Genomic DNA, 23666 nt, shown 5'->3' on the forward strand with positions numbered 1-23666 from the left:
CTTTGATGGATTATTCCCCTTTAACCGATTGGGAAGGACCAGGGACACGAGTTTAAACTATGGAAGAGTAGGAATAGACTGGATGTTGGGCGGTTCTTCTTTACCCAGAGAGTAGTGAGCCTCTGGAATACATTGCCGGCTGGTGTGGTGGGTGCTGACTCTCTGCCTGCCTTCAAGAGGGAGCTGGACCGGTTCCTGACTGGGGCAGAGATGGCATCATGTGGAAGGTCAGTGTCTTTATAGATAATACTCGGTCCTTGTGATCTCCTGGACTGGTTTCAATCGCCTGAGGGGGTCGGAGAGGAATTTTCCAGAGTATTTCTTCTCTTATTGGCCCTGGGTTTTTTCTCTTTTTTTTTGCCTTTTCCAGGAGAGGTGGATGGGGTGGTAATAAGTGTTGGCCGTGATGGTCCAGCCATCATGTTTGTGGGGCAGGCTTGATGGACCAATTGGTCTTTTCCTGCCCGTCAATTTCATATGTATGTTTACCTGCGCAGAAGGGAGAGGCAAGCAGTCTGAGCAGGCCCTAATCATGGACCTAAACAGTAGGGCAAGCTAGGTAACCAGACCCCTTGTTCCTGTCTGTCTTATGTTTTTATATGGTAAAGTCAAACATTTAACATTTTTGGGAAGTGGCACAATAGGAGTGCTTATCCTCTAGATGGAGCACTAGTGTTAGTCTCTCTGCCCTAGTGTTAGTCTCTCTGCCCCCTGCCCGACCCTCAAAATGCAGGCATTGGAATCATTTACAATCATGGCTTTAACCTGTGTCCAGTGGTCAGTTTCAGGGAAGTATCCCCAACTGCAGCACTGTGAAGTTTCTAGTTCCTGCACACTTATGGGGCTCGATTTTCGCACCCCCGAACAGGTACATTCGTGGCGGGGGGGGGCGGGCTCCAAAAATCGGGGATTCCCAGGGCGGGTCCGGAGCCCGGCTCCAACCCGCCCATTTCCGGGTTCCCCAGTGACGCGCTTAGATGCGTGCGCAGCCCCCACATGTGGGACTCCCGCCGGCAATTAAAGCCGGCGGGATGCCATTTAAAGTAATTAACTAGGTACTTCAGGTCGTTTACAGACCTGATTGACCTAATATTTTAGGAGGGGTGGGATTTTCAAGTCAACTGGGACTGTTTCCCGTACTGGGGGAAACACTCCCAGTTGAAATGGACGTGTTGCAGCCATCAGCCTGTGGCAGCTGCAAAGGTCCATTTGACAGGTGGGGGGGGGGGGGGAGACCCTCACTCATTGCAGGAGGCCACTCTGTCACTTTGGACAAAGTTTGGCCTCCACCACCCTCCTCCTAACAATAAAATTCACAAACTTGCACACTTACCCCGGTGTCCAGACACATTTACCTACCTTGCGGACCCCCTCAGATGTACATCTTCCAGATGGGGGTCGCCATAGCTGCAGTCATGGCCTCCTCGGAGGACGAACTGCATCACCAGCCTCGCCGGCCATGCCGTCCACCTCTGACACGTGGAGCCCCACAACACAGTGCTGTGACACATCCACCTCCACAGCAGGAGGGAGGGCAATGGCAGAGAGATGCGTTGCAGAAGGCACTACCCTCGCCACAGGGTCCACAGACCGAGGCTTAGCTTCCTGGACCTCTCTGAGCAGCAGTGCACACGGAGGCTCAGAGTCACTCGACATGTAACCGTGGACATCTGCAGCCTCCTTCATGCCGAGCTGCTCCCGGCTGGCCCGAGCACCACCTTCTTACCTGTCACTGTCAAAGTCACCACTGCCCTCAACAAGTTCTCCTTCGCATCCTTCCAGGGTGCTACCGGGGACATCGCCGACGTCTCTCAGTCGTCTGCACAAAAGAGCCCTGAAAATACACCTACACCCACTCTGCAGTGACACAATGGGTGACATCAGTTGTGGGTCTTCATAGTGATCCTCAGGAAAGGGCATTATTGCACAAACCAGACAAGATTCGCAAAGATGTGGCAGTAGTGGTGACAATATAATATGTTATGTGAGTTGATCAGAAATTAAATATAAGTAAAAACCATGACAAACCCTCAAACACCCTTGTGCATCCCCTTCATGCTCACGACACGTTTGCCTTACGCTTCCTACTGCACATATGTGATGCATGCCCTGTGGCTGCAGCACAGGTAGTGGCAGGTTGAGCGAGGCTGACCGTGAAAGAGATGCATGAGAAGGTGAGTATGAGACAGAGCCATGAGATTGTATGAGGATTGGGTTGAGTGGTAGTGGCGGGATGAGTACTGGCAAGGTGAGTAAATGCAGGTAAGATGAGGATGAGGTTTGAGTGGGTGTGAGGAGTGATGTGATAGAGTAGTGTTGGCAGTGCAGAAGGAGATGTGGGGTGGGGGCGGTGATGTGGCAGACGGAGTGTAGGGGAATGAGTAAGTGTAATCACTTCGGCTGACCTACTTAGGTCATTGAAGCGCCTCCTGCACTGTATGCAGGTGCGCGATATGTTAGTGGTGCTGGTGACTTCCTCTGCCACCTCAAGCCAGGCCTTCTTGGTGGCAGAGGCAGGCCACTTCCTCCTGCCCGCCGGGGAGAAGATTTCTGTCCTCCCCCTCCTCCTCACCGCATCCAATAAGAGCTGGAGTGAGGCATCATTAAACCTGGGAGCAGCCTTCCCCCCCCTTGGCTGCTCCATGCTGTAATTTTTCCTATTTTCTGCAGCATCAGTCAGTGGAGGACTGCCCCTTTAAATAGGGCTCCTCCAGCTGACAGCCTATGATGCGCCTGCGCAGTCCGCCCGCTGCGCAGCTTTCCAGCGCGAAACCCGGAAGCCAAGGTGAGTGGCTTCAATCAAGCTGCGATTGCGTGCGGAGCACCCCGATTTCACTGGGCACGTTACCCATGCTACCCCCCGCTGCCAACCCGCCACCCTCCTAATATCGGGCCCATGGTCTCTGACGGAGATAACCAAATTGGGAGTGCCTTTGATCCCAAGTCACTGAATTGGAAAGTCACTGTTATTGTTTTTCTTTCAAGGGCATTTAAACTGTTGATTTCAGATCCTCACGGACTGGCAGGATAAAAAGGGAGATAAGAGGCTGCTAAAGTTTGGGAAGGAGCATGAGCATGGAACACCGCAGAAACATGGAAAACCCAAAAAGCAGAAAATCGATGGTAAAGGCAGTCATGGAACTGGACCTGGTCCCGGACGCCCCAAATCAAAAAACCTGCAGCCTAAAATACAGGAGTATGAATTTACAGACGATCCCTTGGATGTTCCCAGAATTCCAAAGAATGATGCCCCTAACAGGTAGGATCTCACAGTATTTGTAGCACGTGTTCTGTTCTGTATGTTTGTCAGATGGGGACTGCAGGTTAGGACAGGCCTGATACTTTAACTCTCTTTTGGAACATGTCGCAGGAGTTTGCCGTATCTGCACTGCTTCATCTAGCAAGTTTGTACGATTTCTACTGTTTCTCTGACCAAATTATTTCATCTGTGGGAGATGAGTAAGCACAAGGAAAAACTGCAATTAGTAAAAGTCTGAAATTGCTTCGAAGTCCCCAAGGTGATGGATTGATGGCCTGAAGATTGCATTCAACATTACATCCTAATTGCCCAGATCTAACTAGCAAGAGTAGAATCACAGAGTCCATGGAGTATTTAATAATCTGTGCCTGGACTCATATCCCTTGTCTCCCTTAAGGCAAACAAATGCTATACTGAATTCTTCCAGTTCTGCAACTATATTCTCAGTTAAATGACTTACATCAACATTATTCAGGTCTTAACCATTTTAAAGACACGGAATCTGTTCCCTTAGTCTGTTTTACTTTAATGGAAATTAGTTCAATTCTATGAGCTTCTGCTCACAATTTGAAAACTCCTGCAATTGTCTTTGTCACTGTTCTTTAAAACCTCTTGTCAAATGAACATAAATATATTGGAGAGTGACAAAACTGCACACACTATTCAATATGACTTTTATCAATGATTGAACCAGAGGTTAAAATAATCTCTCACTGTTTACAATCAAAAGACCTTGAGAAGATGCATCCCAGTGTTTGAGTAACCTTGTTGACAACAGCTTCATACTTACTGGATGCCAGCAGTGAATTGTAAGTAATTGACCATCTTCTACTGCAGATTTTGGGCGTCAGTGGAACCATACTGTGCTGATATCACCAACGAGGAGATCCGTGTCCTCGAGGACCTGCTGAAACCCCCTGAAGATGAAGCAGAATATTACAAGGTGAATGACCAGTATAGTTCAAGCAGGAGAGAGTTGGGGAAGGGAGGGTTGTGGAGCAAAAGCGCAATTGAAGAGCAAGTTCTTCAGGAGGCTTTTGAAAGCGGGCTGGAGGTATTGAGATGCATTTGAGGGAAGGAGTTCCTCTGGATGAGGAAGGTCCTAAGATATGGTGTGAAGGAGTATGGTAAACTTGTGTTTGTGTTTGTGCCTGTACTTGTCCATGTGAGGGATAACCATACTGGGCAGAGGACCAGTAACACTATCAAACACTTCCAAGTAGGATTTAGGATGGGCCAGATGTAATGGACACCTCTATTCTTAGTGTGTCGCCATTAAGTCCCCATTGTTGGAAGAAAATGATTACAAACCATTATCACTAAACTGCCTTTTACTTACCTTTTCTTTCATTATTTGTTTGCTGATTATATAATCGGGAACCAGCCGAACCCAACAATAAGGGAACTGAATTAGCATCCATTAATGGTGTGGTTTGTCATCGTTACCTTCCACCCACATTACATAGTGCCCCCAATTATCAGCCCTCACCATTTTAAATAACCATCAAAAAAAATAAAAGAAGGTGCTATCTCTCTTTTTTTTAAAATGACTTTTTTCTCCCTTTGCCACCTGATCTACCTGAGAGCAGGCTGGAATTCTGCTGACAATACTTGCGGTAGCCACTCTATATAATGAGCTGCAAAGTGAGTGAGAGTAGGATGTTCTTCCCCCCACTTCCCAGTGAACAGTTATTCAGCACTACCCCATGAGGTCACGGTGGAGAACTTTTCTTGTGGGAAATTATGAGCACAAACTCATATCTGGCTCCTTGGTGGCACAGTACAACCCTGTTGATTATAATTCTTTCTGAATTAACTTTGACAATCGGTAGAGAGAAAATGGGAAAGCTGAACGTATTCATCAGAGCTGGAGTTTGAGCTGCAGACATTGCGATGCATCAGGGAGGGGGAGAGTTATCTGGACACATTGATCCAGGAGGCAGTCACACACCTTAGGTTAGGTAGTTAGATTCATTCAGTGACCAGGGACAGGAGGGTGTGACTGCGAGTCAAGCAGGTATGGGGACCCAGGATGCAGCGATGGTGGAGCCTCTGCCTTTGACCTTGTCCAACAGGTACTTGCTATCTGTATGGATGAAAACAGAGGCTGCAGGGAGGATGGGCAAACTGACCATGGTACCGTAGTGCAGAAGGCCATTCAAGTGGGGGGAGTAAAAATGAATGTGGTAGTGGTATAGTCAGGGGGATAGATACTGTTCTCTGCAGCCACGACCGAGAAGCCCGGTGCCAGGGTTACGGATATCTCCACGTGGGTGGAAATGAACTTGAGTATGAGGGGGAAGATCCAGTAGTCGTGGTCCACGTTGGAACCAGCGACATGGGTAGAGCTAAGAATGAAGTTCTGCTGAGACAGTTTGAGGAGCTAGGATCTAAATTAATAAGCAGAACCTCAAAGGTAATAATCTCTGGATTACTACCTGAGCCACGTGCAAATTGGCCGAGGGACAAACAGATCAGAGAGTTAAATGCGTGGCTCAAAGAGTGGTGTGGGACATGGGTTTCAATTCAATTTCCCAGTATCAGTACTGGGATATGAGGGAGCTGTTCTGTTGGGATGAGCTCCACTTAAACCGGGCTGGGACTAGTGTCCTGGCGAATCGAAAAACTAGGGCTGTGGAAAGGGCTTTAAAATAAAAAGGGGGGGGGGGGGTCGGGTCGGGTCAGGTGAGGGGAAATTTAGAACTCTAAAAAGAAAAGTCAAGGCAACAGAGCAGTGTAGTAATTTGGGTAAAGATAAGCAGAGTGTGGCAGGAAGGGACAGAGAGTTTAACGGTAATAGTGCATTAGCGAATAAGGTCAAAACAGGGAAAAATAGTAAAACGTGAAAATTAAAGGCTCTTTATCTGAATGCACGGAGCATTTGTAACGAGATAGATGAATTAGTGGCACAAATAGAGATAAATGGGTTTGATCTAATAGCCATTACAGAGACACGGTTGCAAGGTGACCAAAGTTGGGAACTAAATATTCCAGGATACTTGACGTTTCAAAAAGACAGGCAGAATGGAAAAGGACGGGGGGTAGCCCTGATAATAAAGGATGACATAAGGACAGTAGTGAGAAAGGATCTTTGCTCGGAGGATAAGGAAATAGAATCAGTATGGTTGGAAATAAGAAATAACAAGGGGCAGAAAACACTGGTGGGAGTAGTTGATAGGCCCCCTAACAGTAGCTATACCATTGGACATGGTATTAATCAAGAAATAATAAGAGTTTGTAACAAAGGTAATCCAATAATCGTGGGGGACTTTAATCTTCATATAGACTGGACAAATCAAATTGGCAAAGGCAGTCTGAAGGATGAGTTCATGGAATGTATTCAAGACAGTTTCCTAGAACAATACGTCATGGAACCAACCAGGGAACAGGCTATTTTAGATCTTGTACTGTGTAATGAGACAGGGTTAATTAGTAATCTCACAGTAAAGGATCCTCTAGGGAAGACTGATCATAATATGATAGAATTTCACCTTGAGTTTGAGCGTGTCGTACTTAAGACTGAAACTAGAGTCTTAAACTTAAATAAAGCCAATTACATAGGTATGAGGGGCGAGTTAGCTAAGTTGGATTGGGAAATTAGATTAAAAGGTATAACAGTAGATAAACAATGGCCAACATTTAAAGAAATATTTCAATATTCTCAACGAATATACATTCCATTGAGAAATAAAAACTCCACGGGAAAAGTGATTCATCTGTGATGAACTAAAGAAGTTAAGGATAGTATTAGATTAAAAGAAGAGGCCTAAAATGTTGTGAAGAATAGTAGTAAGCCTGAGGATTGGGAGAGTTTCAGAAACCAGCAAAGGATGCCCAAAAAATTGATAAAAAGGGAGAAAATAGAATACGAAAGTAAACTAACAAGAAATATAAAAATGGATTGTAAGAGCTTCTACAAGTATGTAAAAAGGAAGAGAGTAGCAAAAGTAAACGTTGGTCCCTTAGAGGCTGAGACAGGAGAAATTATAATGGGGAATAAGGAAATGACAGAGATGTTACACAAATATTTTGTATCTGTCTTCACAATGGAAGACACAAAAAGCATACCATAAATAGTGGGGAACCAAGGGGCTAATGAGAGTGAGGAACTTAAAGTAATTACTATCAATAGAGAAGAAGTACTTGAGAAACTAATAGGACTAAAAGCTGATAAATCCCCTGGACCTGATGGCCTACATCATAGGGTTCTAAAAGAGGTGGCTGCAAAGATATTGGATGCATTGGTCATGATCTTCCAAAATTCCCTAGATTCTAGAACGGTCCCAGTGGATTGGAAGGTAGCAAATGTAACCCCGCTATTCAAGAAAGGAGGGAGAGACAAAACAGGGAACTACAGGCCGGTTAGCCTGCACCAGTCATCAGGAAAATTATTAAGAAAGTGGTAACAGGGCACTTAGAAAATCATAATAGGATTAGGCAAAGTCAACACGGTTTTATGAAATCATGTTTGACAAATTTATTAGAGTTTTTTGAGGATGTAGCTAGCAGGATAAATAAAGGGGAACCAGTGGATGTAGTATATTTAGATTTTCAAAAGGCATTCGATAAGGTGCCACATAAAAGATTGTTATGCAAGATAAGGGCTCATGGGGTTGGGGGTAATATATTAGCATGGATAGAGGATTGGTTACCAGACAGAAAACAGAGTAGGGATAAACGGGTCATTTTCAGGTTGGCAGGCTGTAACTAGTGGAGTGCTGCAAGGATCAGTGCTGGGGTCTCAACTGTTTACAATCTATATTAATGACTTAGATGAAGGGACCGAGTGTAATGTATACAAGTTTGCTGACGATACAAAGCTAGGTGGGAAAGTAAGGTGGGTGTGAGGAGAACACAAAGAGTCTGCAAAGGGATGTAGACAGGTAAGGTGAATGGGCAAGAAAGTGGCAGATGGAGTAAAATGTGGGGAAATGTGAGGTTATTCTTTGGTAGGAAGAATAGAGAAACAGAATATTTTTTAAAATGGTGCAAAACTATTAAATGTTGGTGTTCAGAGAGATTTGGATGTCCTCGTACAAGAAACACAAAAAGTTAGCATGCAGGTACAGCAAGTAATAAGGAAAGCAAATTACTTGTTGGCCTTTATTGCAAGGGGGTTGGAGTACAAGAATAAGGAAGTCTTACTTCAATTGTACAGGGCTTTGTGCAGACCTCACCTGAAGTAGTGTGTACAGTTTTGGTATCCTTATCTAAGAAAGGATATACTCGCCTTAGAGGCGGTGCAACAAAGGTTCACTAGATTGAGTCCAGGATTGCGATGGTTGTCCTATGGGGAAAGATTGAGTAGAATGGACCTATACTCTCTGGAGTTCAGAAGAATGAGAGGTGATCTCATTGAAACATATAAGATTCTGAGAGGGCTTGACAGGGTAGATGCTGAGAGGCTGTCTCCCCTGGCTGGAGAGTCTAGAACTAGGGGGCATAGTCGCAGGATAAGGGGTCGGCCATTTAAGACTGAGATGAGGAAGAATTTCTTCGCTCAGAGGGTTGTGAATCTTTGGAATTTTCTACCTCAGGGCTGTGGATGCTGGGTCATTGAATAAGTTCAAGGCTGAGATAGATAGATTTTTGGACTCTAGGGGAATCAAGGGATATGGGGATTGGGCAGGAAAGTGGAGTTGAGGTCGAAGATCAGCCATGATCTTATTGAATGGCGGAGCAGGCTCGAGGGGCCGTATGGCCTACTCCTTCTCCTATTTCTTATGTTCTTACTTTCTAGGAAGAGAGAAACAGCACAGCTGTGCACAAACACTTATTCAGGAGTGTGAGCTAGTGATTTTTTTTTATTCGTTCATGGGATGTGGGCGTCGCTGGCAAGGCCGGCATTTATTGCCCATCCCTAATTGTCCTTGAGAAGGTGGTGGTGAGCCGCCTTCTTGAACCGCTGCAGTCCGTGTGGTGAAGGTTCTCCCACAGTGCTGTTAGGAAGGGAGTTCCAGGATTTTGACCCAGCGACGATGAAGGAACGGCGATATATTTCCAAATCGGGATGGTGTGTGACTTGGAGGGGAACGTGCAGGTGGTGTTGTTCCCATGTGCCTGCTGTTCTTGTCCTTCTAGGTGGTAGAGGTCGCAGGTTTGGGAGGTGCTGTCGAAGAAGCCTTGGCGAGTTGCTGCAGTGCATCCTGTGGATGGTACACACCGCAGCCACAGTGTGCCAGTGGTGAAGGGAGTGAATGTTTAGGGTGGTGGATGGGGTGCCAATCAAGCGGGCTGCTTTGTCCTGGATGGTGTCGAGCTTCTTGAGCGTTGTTGGAGCTGCACTCATCCAGGCAAGCGGAGAGTATTCCATCACACTCCTGACTTGTGTCTTGTAGATGGTGGAAAGGCTTTGGGGAGTCAGGAGGTGAGTCACTCGCCGCAGAATACCCAGCCTCTGACCTGCTCTTGTAGCCACGGTATTTATATGCTGGTCCAGTTAAGTTTCTGGTCAATGGTGACCCCCAGGATGTTGATGGTGGGGGATTCGGCGATGGTAATGCCGTTGAATGTCATAGGGAGGTGGTTAGACTCTCTCTTGTTGGAGATGGTCATTGCCTGGCACTTGTCTGGCGCGAATGTTACTTGTCACTTATGAGCCCAAGCCTGGATGTTGTCCAGGTCTTGCTGCATGCGGGCTCGGACTGCTTCGTTATCTGAGGGCTTCATTATCTATTGGCAGAGCTGTACATGACTGGCTGTGTTCAATTGGAGAATGACATTGGCTGAAGAGGAATAGCACAATTGTGCACTGATACCCATGTTCTGTCGGAGTGTGATTCAGCAGCACTCAATCATTCTCCGTTGTATTCCTCTTTGCACAGATCCCTCCACTGGGAAAACATTACTCTCAGCGCTGGGCTCAAGAGGACCTTCTGGAGGAGCAGAAGGAAGGTGCCCGTGCTGCGGCTGCTGCAGAGAAGAAGAAAGGCATGCTCGGAGCTTTAACTGAGCTTGACTCTAAAGGTAAGCTGGACTTGCAGTGAAGTGCTCTGCACTTTAGTGAAGCCGGCGTGTTGTGTTTTGTTTCTCTAATAATGATAGCATGTTTGTACGATCGTACAGCCCCTTTTCATTCTCTGTTTAGTAAACTCCTTCCTGAGAATACATATATTCTTTTAATGTTTGTTTTTATAAAGGCCTCCTGGAGAGCTGCCTTGTCAGCTCTACCAACTGGAAAAGATCTGCTTGATATCTCTGGCCGACTGCCATTAGCTGAGCAGGGATCAGCATAATTCCCAGCACAATTACTGGCAACCAGCCTCAACCGTTGACCTGCGTGCTCTCAAATCTTGCTACCCCTGGTTCTTTCAGTTTTCCCCATAAGGAAAAAATAAAATAAAAACAGATACTATCTTGGCAAAGCTGACTAACTTGTCTAAAACTGTGCGACTCATATCCTGTCCTGCAACATGTCCCGTTCACCCATCACCCCCATCACCCCCATCCTTGTTCTTCGTCTACACTGATTCCTTATTCCCCAACACATATTTAAAATCCTCATCCTCATCTATAATTCCCTGCATGACCTTATCATGCACCCTTCTGTAGCCCAGTCTCGACTGACCAGTTCCATTGACTCTTGCCTTTTGTGCATTCCCCTTCTTTCGCCCCATGTTGCTGCTAGAGCCCTTCATTGACTCTCCCTCCCTACCACTTGCTACACCTTTTAAAAGCTTTCTCAAGCCTCGTCTCTTCGACTAGACTTTTGGTCACACTCTCCCTTGCCGGCTCGGCATCCATTACTTTACACCTCTTTACGAAAGGCCATTTCTTGACATTAAAGGTGCTATATAAATGAAAGTTTTTTTAATAACAGAGTATATATTTTTTGTTTTTTTTTTATCTTAGACGTGGATGCATTGCTGAAGAAAGAGCAACATGATCAGCCTGAAGATGGCTCTCCTTTTGGGCCCCTCACGCAACGATTGCTCCAGGCTTTGGTGGAGGTGAGACAAGAAACCTGTGGCGGTTCACAGAATACTAATTTATTATAAATCTGAAAAATCTTTAATATTGAAGAAAAGAATGTTGACAGAGGTTCAGTTAACACGTAGACAGGTCAAAGAATCCATAGGTATCCAGGGATTGAACTTGAACTTTGTACACCGCAGTACCACACTACACGATGCATTCGCCCACTGAGCCACTGGGACAGCTCGAGGGGAGGTACTTTTGTCTCGTTGGTCTTGACTAGATTGAAAGTTCGCAGGGGTGGAAGGAGAATTGCCGAAGCACCGCACCACCTCATTGGACTGATTGATTGATTAGGAAACCTAAAGCAAAACCATCTCCGCCTGAGAAGCGATGCTGTGGCAACTCCTCAATGTGAAACAGGGCAGAGTCAAAGCAGGAACGCAGTGCAATCTCAGGAACACATTACAGGCTCCTCATTACAAACACTGCAATAATTTTAAAAAGTAACAAAGAAAATGCTGGAAATGCACTGCAGGTTGATCTACAATTGAAAGAGGAAGACTTGGTTAATGTTTCTATTGTAACCCTTTATCAGAACTGACCGAGTGTAGTGAAGATTGATATACTGGACAGTGGTCAATGGGAATTACAGAGAGATCTCCTTTTTTTTCCCTTCCTTTTTCAATACTGATGATGAGAGATTGTTTCCCCTGGCTAGAGAGTCTAGAACTAGGGGGCATAGTCACAAAATAAGGGGTGGGCCATTCAAGACTGAGATGAGGAGGAATTTCTTCACGCAGAGGGTTGTGAATCTTTGGAATTCTCTACTCCAGAGGGCTGTGGATGCTGAGTCATTGAATATATTCAAGGCTGAGATGGATAGATTTTTGGACTCTAGGGGAATCAAGGGATATGGGGATCGGGGGGGAAAGTGGAGTTGAGGTCGAAGATCAGCCATGATCCTATTGAATGGCGGAGCAGGCTCAAGGGGCCGTATTGCCTACTCCTTCTCCTATTTCTTGTGTTCTTATGACCAATTTTTGACATTTCCCTTCTTTTCTGAAGGTGTTGACTTGCTGGGGTATGATCGCAAAGATGGCAATTGCCACCAAATATCTTACCCAAGTTGTCATATGTGACCCAAAAAATGATTATTGGCAGGATATTCAATTGGGGATGTGGAGAACCACAGTCAAATCCAATCCTGCCATTGTCCAAAGGCCTAATCCAGATCTCCTTAACCTGGAGTGCTGAGGCTGATTATAACATCCCTACCATCACCTGGCTAATATCAGCTAACTCAGCACAGGTTGGGGATCAAGTCTGGGACCTTCTTAATCTGCTACCCAATGCCTTAACCAGCTGGATTATTGAGAAAATGAGACAGCTCCAACACTGATGCTAATTTATAGAAAAAGAAAATTGATCCCTTCACTGCCTGTGCCACATATCACATTCTTAATTAGTGATTCCTCAAAACTTATACAAGATGAAAGTTTTTTCCAAATTTTTTCACTAAGGTTAAAGAACTCCTGTCGTCATTAAGGACTAATATAATGCCTTGTATCTCCTTCATTGCTGAGCATTTCTATTTTCTTCTCCCTTCCCAGGAGAACATTATTTCACCCATGGAAGACTCTCCCATACCGGAGATGACAGGGAAAGACGCTGGGACTGATGGAGCAAGCACCTCCCCTCGAAGTCAGAATAAGGCATTCAGGTGAGCTCTCTGAACCATAGAGCTGCACTAACTACAGATGAGAGAGATTTCAGAATAACTGTAGGCAGCAAAGTGTGACCCTAACTTCCTTTGCATTTTTAGCTTTGTGATGCTATGAGAGAAGAATGTTTCTCTAATACATTAATTTTTATTTATTCGTTCATGGGATTTTGGGCATCGCTGGCGAGGCCGGCATTTATTGCCAATCCCTAATTGCCCTTGAGAAAGTGGTGGTGAGCCGCCTTCTTGAACCGCTGCAGTCCGTGTGGTGAAGGTTCTCCCACAGTGCTGTTAGGAAGGGAGTTCCAGGATTTTGACCCAGCGACGATGAAGGAACGGCAATATATTTCCATGTCGGGATGGTGTGTGATTTGGAGGGGAACGTGCAGGTGGTGTTGTTCCCATGTGCCTGCTGCTCTTGACCTTCTAGGTGATAGAGGTTGGGGGTTTGGGAGATGCTGTCGAAGAAGCCTTGGCGAGTTGCTGCAGTGCATCCTGTGGATGGTGCACACTGCAGCCACAGTGCGCCGGTGGTGAAGGGAGTGAATGTTTAGGGTGATGGATGGGGTGCCAATCAAGCGGGCTGCTTTGTCCTGGATGGTGTCGAGCTTCTTGAGTGTTGTTAGAGTTGCACTCATCCATGCAAGTGGAGAGTATTCCATCACACTCCTGACTTGTGTCTTGTAGATGGTGGAAAGGCTTTGGGGAGTCAGGAGGTGAGTCACTCGCTGCAGAATACCCAGCCTCTGACCTGCTCTTGTAGCCACAGTATTTATATGGCTGGCCCAGTTAAGTTTCTGGTTAATGGTGACCCCCAGGATGTTGATGGTGGGGGATTCGGCGATGGTAATGCCGTTGAATGTCAAGGGGAGGTGGTTAGACTCTCTCTTGTTGGAGATGGTCATTGTCTGGCACGAATGTTACTTGCCACTTATCAGCCCAAGCCTGGATGTTGTCCAGGACTTGCTGCATGCGGGCTCGGACCGCTTCATTACTTGAGGGGTTGCGAATGGAACTGAGCATTGTGCAATCATCAGCGAGCATCCCCATTTCTGACCTTATGATGGAGGGAAGGTCATTGATGAAGCAGCTGAAGATGGTTGGGCCTAGGACATTTCCCTGAGGAACTCCTGCAGCAATGTCCTGGAGCTGAGATGATTGGCCTCCAACAACCACCACCATCTTCCTTTGTGCTAGGTATGACTCTAGCCACTGGAGAGTTTTCCCCCTGATTCCCATTGACTTCAATTTTACTAGGGCTCGTTGGTGCCACACTCGGTCAAATGCTGCCTTGATGTCAAGGGCAGTCACTCTCACCTCACCTCTGGAATTCAGCTCTTTTGTCCATGTTTGAACCAAGGCTGTAATGAGGTCTGGAGCCGAGTGGTCCTGGCGGAACCCAAACTGAGCATCGGTGAGCAGGTTATTGGTGAGTAAGTGCCGCTTGATAGCACTGTCGACGACACCTTCCATCACTTTGCTGATGATTGAGAGTAGACTGATGGGGCGGTAATTGGCCGGATTGCATTTGTCCTGCTTTTTGTGGACAGGACATACCTGGGCAATTTTCCACATTGTCGGGAGATGCCAGTGTTGTAGCTGTACTGGAACAGCTTGGCTAGAGGCGCAGCTAGTTCTGGAGCACAAGTCTTCAGTACGACAGCCGAGATGTTGGAGCCCATAGCCTTTGCTGTATCCAGTGCACTCAGCCGTTTCTTGATATCACGTGGAGTGAATAGAATTGGCTGAAGACTGGCTTCTGTGATGGTGGGGATATCGGGAGGAGGCCGAGATGGATCATCCACTCGGCACTTCTGGCTGAAGATGGTTGCAAACACTTCAGCCTTGTCTTTTGCACTCACGTGCTGGACTCCGCCATCATTGAGGATGGGGATATTTACAGAGCCTCCTTCTCCCATTAGTTGTTTAATTGTCCACCACCATTCTGGATGTGGCAGGACTGCAGAGCTTTGATCTGATCCGTTGGTTGTGGAATCGCTTAGCTCTGTCTATACCATGTTGCTTCTGCTGTTTAGCATGCATGGAGTCCTGAGTTGTAGCTTCACCAGGTTGGCACCTCATTTTTAGGTACGCCCGGTGCTGCTCCTGGCATGCTCTTCTACACTCCTCATTGAACCAGGGTTGATCCCCTGGCTTGTAGGTAATGGTAGAGTGAGGAATATGCCGGGCCATGAGGTTACAGATTGTGCTGGAATACAATTCTGCTGCTGCTGATGGCCCACAGCACCTCATGGAATCTATCAATCAGATTCTATATCTTTGTATGAAACTATTATTGGTTTTATTCATAATAGAAAGCTAATCACCATTTAACTGGCATTACTGTGGCTTGCTGAACAGCTTGGGGTAAAGATGTCTCTCCCTGTTTGCAGCCTATTAGAAGATGTGGACCTCATCCTGCATAGGAGTGTGAAGGGAAAAATCTCACTGAAACCCATTCCCCCCCCCCCCCCCCCCCCCCGCCTTTCCTTTACTTCTACATTTAACCCATAGTCTGCTCAATAAACAGGAACTCCAAATGGATTAGATGGTGAGCAGACCGTACTCTGCTGAATATAAAGGAATTCCATGCAGTTATATAATAAATGCTGTAGGTAGACTGTTCAGCAGAAGTACTTCTCCTGAGCTTTGCACAAATCTGGTTGTCCACTTTCTTGGCTCTCGTGTCTATCAGCTGACAGCTGTGCAGTTACTGTGGCGTCCTTTCTAAGTATTGTTCACTTGTCCTGATGATCAATTGGTTGCGCCGTAATTCATTTTATTTTTCAAAAATCAATTTATCTGTTGCAGTGTTCCTCACACAAAGTCTCTAGAAGCACGAATTAAGGAAGAACTAATTGCTCAGGGGCTGCTAGATTCTGAGGACCGTCCTACTGAAGACTCCGAGGATGAAGTTCTGGCAGAACTGCGCAAGCGTCAGGCGGAGCTGAAAGCCCTCAGTACACACAATCGAGCAAAGAAACAAGAGCTTCTCAGGTAGTGTGAAAGAGCTGGGATATGAATTCCAGATGCAGGTGACCGGTTTAGGGTGGAATGAGAAATAAGATCTGTGGAACACTGCTTCAAAGAATGGGCTAGTGACATTTTAATCAATCAAATGTGGTGAATTCTTTACTCAGACACTAAGTTTTCAGGTTAAGGTGTTCTCGGGACAACAAAAAAAGTTGGTTTCCATCAGTTAACTGAATTCCTATTAGCTGAAAACTGCAGCAGCAACAACAACAACTTGTATTCATATTGGGCCTTTAACGTAGATAAACATTATAAAGTGCTTCACGGAGACTTGAGGGGGAAAAATGGACACCAGTATAAAGAAGGAGCTATTAGGAATTAACAAAAGCTTGTCCACAGAGCTGGGTTTTAAGAAAGGTCTTAAAACAACAACAAATTGCATTTATATAGTGCCTTTAAACAGTAAAATGTCCCAAGGCGCTTCTTTAGGAGCGGTTTTCAAACAAAATTTGACACCGAGCCATATAAGGCGTTATTAGGACAGGTGACCAAAGGCTTAGTCAAGATGTAGGTTTTAAGGAGCGCCTTAAAGGAGAAGAGAGAGGTAGAGAGGCGGAGAGTTTTCAGGAGGAAATTCCAGAGCTTAGAGCTTAGGCAGATGAAGGCACGGCCGCCAGTGGTGGAGTGATTAAAATCGGGGATGCGCAAGAGGCAAGAATTGGAGGAGCACAGAGATCTTAGAATCGAGTCCGCCCCAGCTCTATGCAAGAGCAATCCAGCTAGTCCCATTCCCCCGCCCTATCCCCGTAGCCCTGCAAATTTTTTCCTTTCAAGTACTTATCCAGTTCCCTTTTGAAGGCCATGATTGAATCTGCCTCCACCACCCCCTCAGGCAGTGCATCCAGATCCTAACCACTCGCTGTGTTTAAAAAAAAGTTTTTCCTCATGTCACCTTTGATTCTTTTGCAAATCACCTTAAATCTGTGTCCTCTGGTTCTTGACCCTTCCGCCAATGGGAACAGTTTCTCTCTATCTACTCTGTCTAGACCCTTCATGATTTTAAATATCTCTATTAAATCTCCTTGCAACCGTTTCTGTTCCAAGGAGAACAACCCCAGCTTTTCCAGTCTATCCACATAACTAAAGTGCCTCATCCCTGGCACTTTAGTTATGTGGATAACTAAAGTGCCAGGGATGTAGTAAATCTCTTCTGCACCCTCTCTAAGGCCATCACATCTTTCCTAAAGTGTGGTGCCCAGAACTGGACACAATACTCCAGTGGTGGCCGAACCAGTGTTTTATAAAGGTTCATCATGACTTCCATATTTTTGTACTGTATGCTTCTATTTATAAAGCCCAGGATCCCGTATTCTTTTTTAACCGCTTTCTCAACCTGCCCTGCTACCTTCAACGATTTGTGCACGTATACCCCCAGATCTCTCTGTTCCTATACCCCTTTTAGAGTTGTGCCCTCTAGTTTATATTGCCTCTCCTCGTTCTTCCTACTGAAATGTATCACTTTGCATTTTTCTGCGTTAAATTTTATCTGCCACATGTCTGCCCATGCCATCAGCATGTCTGTATCCTCTTGAAGTCTGTCACTATCCTCCTCACTGTTCACTACCCTTCCAAGTTTTGTGTCATCTGCAAATTTTGAAATTGTGTCCTGTACACCCACACCCAAATCATTAATATATATCAAGAAAAGCAATGGTCCCAGCACCGACCCCTGGGGAACACCACTGTACACCACCTTCCAGTCCACAAAACAGCCATTCACCACTACTCTCTGTTTCCCGTCCCTTAGAGCCAATTTTGTATCCGTGTCGCTCTTATTCCATGGGCTGCAATCTTGATGATAAGCCTACTGTGCGGTACTTTATCAAACACTTTTTGAAAGTCCATATACACCACGTCAACTGCATTGCCCTCATCTACCCTCTTTGTTACCTCATCAAAAAACTCTATCGGGTTAGTTATTTGCCTTTAACAAATCCGTGCTGGATTTCCCTAATCAATGCACACTCGTCCAAGTGACTGTTAATTCTTTGAATTGTTACATTAATGGAAGTAATAATGTTTCTATTTGAACCTTATTGTGAAATTACTATTCGAAAAATAGACCTTTTGAAGTAGTTTTGTTTGGTCTGTCAAGCTCGTATCCAACACCCTCCCCTCCGCCCCCCCCCCGGAAAGAAATTCTGCCTAGGCCACTGAGGGGAGCGATGGGTGGGAAAGGATCATTGGGTCCTCAGCCGTCCTTCCTAATCTTAATGATTGACGACAATTTTTTTTAAAATTCAGACTTGCCAAAGAGGAGTTAAAAAAGCAGGAGTTACGACAGCGAGTGAGAATAGCGGACAATGAAGTCATGGATGCCTTCCGAAAGATCATGGCGGCACGCCAGAAGAAACGCACGCCTACAAAAAAAGAGAAGGATCAGGCATGGAAGGCACTGAAGGAGAGGGAGAGCATCTTAAAGCTGTTGGACAGTTAAGCCCAACTGTGCAAACACACTGGACTCTATTACTTTAGAAAAATTGGCTTAATGTTTGTCTTTCCCGAGCTGCGTGCATCTGAACTGACAAAAGGAGCGATATTGAAACCTGCCCGTTTTGAACTGGTGACATTCCACTGCAGCAGGCTGTCTCCGTTGCAGCTTCCTGGGCTTGTATGTAAAAGATGGAAGTTTTGTCTTTCAGAAATCTGGATGTTGTGCTTTGCTAGTTTGGGTTTGTACTGTACGTAAGAGTAACGTGTTTTTGCCACGTGTTCAGATAGAGTGTAGTATTTCTGGGCAGCTGTGCTATTGCCAGTCCTTCAAAATGTGATGTTAACAACTGACACTTTAGAGTTTTTGAGAGAGATTTTCCCTCACTTGCTTCCCCTCCCTTTAATATTTTATAGAAATATATGTGGGTACATTTCTAGGACCCAAAGTCTGTTCTTTCCCCCTCCTCCTGCACTATTCTCTTCCCCCACCCCAATCCCTCTGTCCACGCTGCTCCAAACAGGGCTCTTAATCTCATTTCAAATCTTTCTGTATTTTCCTCTGGGCTGCATGATGCTGATCTGTGAAGAAGTATTAAAATACTGCAAATTTCTGATATCAAAAAACTTTTATCAAAAAAATACTTTCACAGAAAAAGAAAATCTCTTAAGGTTTGTGTAACTGAGCAACAGTAGGTATGATTCATTTTACAAAACCTCAGGGTTTCACATCAGTTAAAATGCTCCAGGTGTTCTGCCAGTAGTCCATTGGGTAAACACACCATGTGGTGTCCTGGGCTATAGAGACCAGAATGACCCCAGGTTCATTCCCCAGTGTTTGCTGAGTTAGTTCAGCTTGGTGGAAGCAGTGATAAGGGTGTTCACTTGAGTTCAATGCTCCTGGGCTAGTGACACCACTATCAATCAGAGTTTTTCTCCTATTCAGTGGGTGTCAGCCAATTCATTGGATGTCTTCCATGTGCAGTGGACATCGTATGGTTTTGTATTTTTGATTCCCCCCCCCCACCCCCGAACTTTACTGTTTTAATTTAATTTTTTTTAATCCAATTTTCGTTTGGGTGGGATGACTATTCCACAATTTTTTAGTAGTAAGGGGAGATATCTGATGATGTATCCCCTGTGCAGTTGAGCTTTGTCACGTCACACATCCAATCACCTTTCACAGATAGGACATATACTGGAAAATGGACTGTTTGGGACAGGATCGAGTTCAGTGGTGTTACCTTTTCTCTCTCCCTTCCCAGTTGGAGGTGAGGACAGGATCACTTTCAGCTGTGATGCCCCCTTCTTCCTCTCCTCCCATTGAATAGCCAGCTGAAACCCAATATCTGGATTCATAAGTGAAGGATGACCACATGGATAAGGTAAGAGAGGGCAGCTGATGCACTTTGAATAATACCACAGCATCAATAGGTGTCTATAAAAGAGAAAGAAAGAAGTGGGAGGGAAATTGATAGGAGAAAATGATGGTGGAAATGAATTTTGGAAAAAATACAATAATTTTAATCCACTGAAATGTACTGTTTAGTTTTTAAACTGTAAAGGGCAACGAACCTGAACAATCATACCCCTCAACTCACCAAGTCTTTTCATTTTGTTCGAAGTTACCCTTGTGCAGCTTTACTGTGATTGAACACTCTTTGGTAATCCCAGTTCCATATTGTGACACGTGAACTCTGATCACCTATCCCAACCATCAGTTAGTCAGACAACTCACATCATCCAGCACAACCCACACTGAGTCACTGATCAGAATCCTAATGGTAACCATCAGTCACTGATTTCCCCCCCCCCCCCCCTCCACCCCAGTCAGATGTCCTCTCGCTAATTTATGGATTATATATGAAACAAGTGCAAGTTTTATCATTAGTGACGTTAAATCCTCAATAGTGTACTGATGATTAACTGGGACTGTAATGAATTTTCAATAAATGTCGACTGATTATTTCAATTTCTCAGTGTGAAATATGTATTAAATAGGCAAGGTACAACTTTTAAACATTATTGTAATATTTTTACAAAAGCAAGATGAGTGAGTTTAAAAGTGATCTGCTATACTGATCAGTTGTCTTTGATTTGAAATAGTTAACAGCATTTCTGGGTTTTGAACTTAACACCTCATGCACCCACAGTAGGAATCACCCCCTAGAAAATTCTCAAACTAGCAACTTAACTCAGAATTTAATCTTCTCCCATCCTATATTATGAGCTTAGATCCTCTTAATCACCTGGTGCAAACATCAGTTTTCCTGAGAATTCTCCTGCACAGCACATAACCTAGTCACTCCAACCAGGATTCTAATAATAACCGTTGGTTATCAGCGACTCACCCCTGCTCCCCACCCCACCCCCCCCCCCCCCCACACAAAATGTCCTTTTGCTAATGCACAGATTAAAAATATGGTTGCACTTAGTGACACCACACGTCCCAGTCTGAATGGAGGTGATTGGGTTATTCCCCCCCACCCCAGTCAATCACCCCTGGAGACCGCACTGCTGTAAGTGACTGAGATTGATTTTACACATTATTTATTTAGTTTGTATTATGTAACTATCCTCCACTTACTGGATTTTCCTGGAGAAATAATCCTGATTTTATCGGGAGACTCTGTTTAAACAGACTGTTGAGTAAATAGACTCTGCCGTGTCCTGCCGTAAGACCCGGCCCGCCTCCAACTCATTGGCTGACACAGTGCTGTCAATACTCAGTAAAAACTTACAGATCAAGTCCCACCTGTTTCTTCTGTCAGCCAGCCACATGCTTTGGAGAAGAGATCCAAGCAATTGATTCTTTGAGACCACTGAACTATCCCACAAAGCCAACGGGAACCACCAGAACAAAAGTGAATCACCATTGATACAGATCATTACTGTACACCAACCATTAACTAGGACTACTTCATCAATTCAGTTCCAGGGCTCTGTTAGTCAAAAGCAATTTCAAGATAGGCTCATTTGGGTGTGGGCAATCATGAATTAGTGCAGTTTTTAATATTTGCAGCAGTAAGTCTTCAATATTATTTTTAATTGGGAATAACACAGAATTTTCAAGAAATGCAGATGTATAAATTCCTAAAGAAAAATACATTGAATATGAAATTTACCCAATGATACCACCTCTAAATGTTTTGTAAAAGTTTTTAAAAATGTAACAAAAAATGATCACGTGTGCTCTGATTTGCCTGATGCAACATTTTCTAAATTGTGCAGTTGTAGCTTGAATTAATTGATTGACCTCATTGCCAATTATAGAAGATGATAAATGGATGCTATTTAGATGGATTTTCAGCAGGTATTTGATAATGTTCAGCTCAAGATATTATTTATTAAACTTGAGGTGATGGAACGGGAGATAGCTTCATGGCATAGATAGGAAACTGGGAGGTAGGGGATAGGGTTGGAGCAAAAGGAACATTCTTTGTTTGGAAGGCAGTGATGGGTGGTATCCCCTAGGATTTGATGCTGTGGTTTTTTTGCAAAATACTGCACATAAATTGCCTAGATTTGGGGAAAGAATATAGTGGGGGGAATTTTAACCCCTAAGAACAGGTGGGTTAGAGTTGGCTGGGAGGTGAAAATAGTAAGTTTTTCAATTGCAACCACAACCCAACTCCAACGCGCCCATTTCTGGATTTAACATGGGCACGTTTTGATGCGCGCGCAGAACCCAATTGCAGAGGTCACGCCTCCAATTAGTGCCTGTGGGTAGGTCGTTAGTAGGATAATTAACATTGAGAGTTGAGGGAAACAAGGGACAAGGGACACCCCCTGCAATCTTTACTCATGATACCTGTGAGGGACCCCACCAATGAGGCACAAAAGCACTACAACCAGAGCATGACCACCAGATGTGTCATTGAATAAGCCATCGGCATGTTGAAGGTGCGCTTCAGGTGCCCAGATAGGTCTGGAGGCGCCCTTCAGTACTTACCAGCGAGGGTCTCCAGAATCATCGTGGTGTGCTGTGTCCTGGACAATATAGCGCAGCAGAGAGGTTTAGAGGTGGAGGACGATGAAGGCACTCGTCAATCATCCTCTGATGGCAACCATATTGAAGAAGAGGAAGAGTAGGAATATGAAGATGGGGCACCCGTCGCCAGACCAGCTGTGCACATTGATGCCAGGGATGCTCTCATCGCTCACAGGTTCCCTTAGTAACAGTAGCAAAAAAGAGACAATGAAATACTAAGGCCAGCTACCACCTCTACCACCACCATCAAACCACCGCGCCCCCCCCCCCCCCCCACCACCTTTGCACAAAACAGTCCTTCAATCACACGTACACCCATTCCTCATCCACTCAATCGGTACCTTTATGTATTGGCATTTATCATGAAGCAAATGAAAGGGCCACTTCACACTCGGGACGCAATAATGGCCAAGATGTGGAAGTGGTGCAAATCAATAAATTTAATGTGCCAATATTAAAAAAAGGAAACTTCACAACTTAACATTTCTCCAAACATCCATGTGCATACCCTTGGTGAACTACAATTTCTTGAATTTATGCTTCCTACCACTTCTATGTGGTGCATCCCCTGTGGCTTCAACAGAGGTAGTGGCAGGCTGCTCAGATCCCTGCCCGCACTGCTGAGATGCTTTTGGCCTACTTCCTCCGGGTTTTGAAGCCAATGAGGGCTCTGCCAAAGAATGCTCCACATACAGCTGTGCAAGGGCAGACTCAGCCATCGGGAGAGGAGGCAGCATTGCGGATACTGATTGAGGTGAGGGGCAATGGGTGAGACGTGGGAGCACTTTGAGTGGAGTTCCCACTTCCCATTCCCTTTCACCAACATCCCTCACCTGGGCCAGTGCAACATCAGTCCTACCACTCTGCTGGAGAGCAGCATGGTGCACATCAGTGACACGTTGTAAAGCCATGGATAAGGTTTCTGTCATCCTGTTTAAGGCGGCAGACATGCTAGCTTCCAAAGTCTGCACGGCCGTGGTCATGGCCTGCATAGACTCATTTGAGAGCCCTGCTCAAAACTTCATGGAGGTGGCAGCTCTATCCATGGCAGACATTCTCACAATTACCTGCGACATCAATCCACTAATGTTGGAGTTGGACTCCTCTATCCTCTCTGCTATTGTGGAGAGTGTGTGGCACATTTTCCAGTACCTCGCAAGGTTGCAGCTGTACCTCAATCATTCGCATTCTCAACGATGGCTCCCAGGGTTCAGCATCTGTGTCCAGTTAAGCAGAGCTTGGGGAGGAGTATGCCCTCCGACGAGGACGCCTCACAGCTGCTCCTGCCATCAATATCTGCACGTGCTAACTTGTGA

At 45.3% G+C, this 23666-nt stretch overlaps 2 protein-coding genes across 6 annotated transcripts in view; one reads left to right on the forward strand and one right to left on the reverse strand.

Moving 5' to 3' along the window:
* tada3l (transcriptional adaptor 3 (NGG1 homolog, yeast)-like) overlaps positions 1-20331 on the forward strand; it is a 37518-nt gene extending 17187 nt beyond the window's left edge. For all 5 annotated transcript variants that reach the window (XM_067998568.1, XM_067998567.1, XM_067998571.1 and 2 more), the window contains exons 3-9: positions 3009-3259; positions 4097-4202; positions 10084-10225; positions 11111-11208; positions 12787-12896; positions 15708-15893; positions 18174-20331. In XM_067998568.1, coding sequence (XP_067854669.1) covers positions 3009-3259; positions 4097-4202; positions 10084-10225; positions 11111-11208; positions 12787-12896; positions 15708-15893; positions 18174-18366 — 1086 coding nt within the window. In that variant the 3' untranslated portion in view covers positions 18367-20331. The remainder of the gene's footprint in view (positions 1-3008; positions 3260-4096; positions 4203-10083; positions 10226-11110; positions 11209-12786; positions 12897-15707; positions 15894-18173) is intronic.
* The window catches only part of arpc4l (actin related protein 2/3 complex, subunit 4, like), a 449372-nt gene that overhangs the window by 14200 nt on the left and 411506 nt on the right, over positions 1-23666 (reverse strand). The window lies entirely within an intron of this gene.

Source organism: Heptranchias perlo, chromosome 17 (assembly GCF_035084215.1).
Source record: "Heptranchias perlo isolate sHepPer1 chromosome 17, sHepPer1.hap1, whole genome shotgun sequence".
Lineage (NCBI taxonomy): Eukaryota > Metazoa > Chordata > Chondrichthyes > Hexanchiformes > Hexanchidae > Heptranchias > Heptranchias perlo.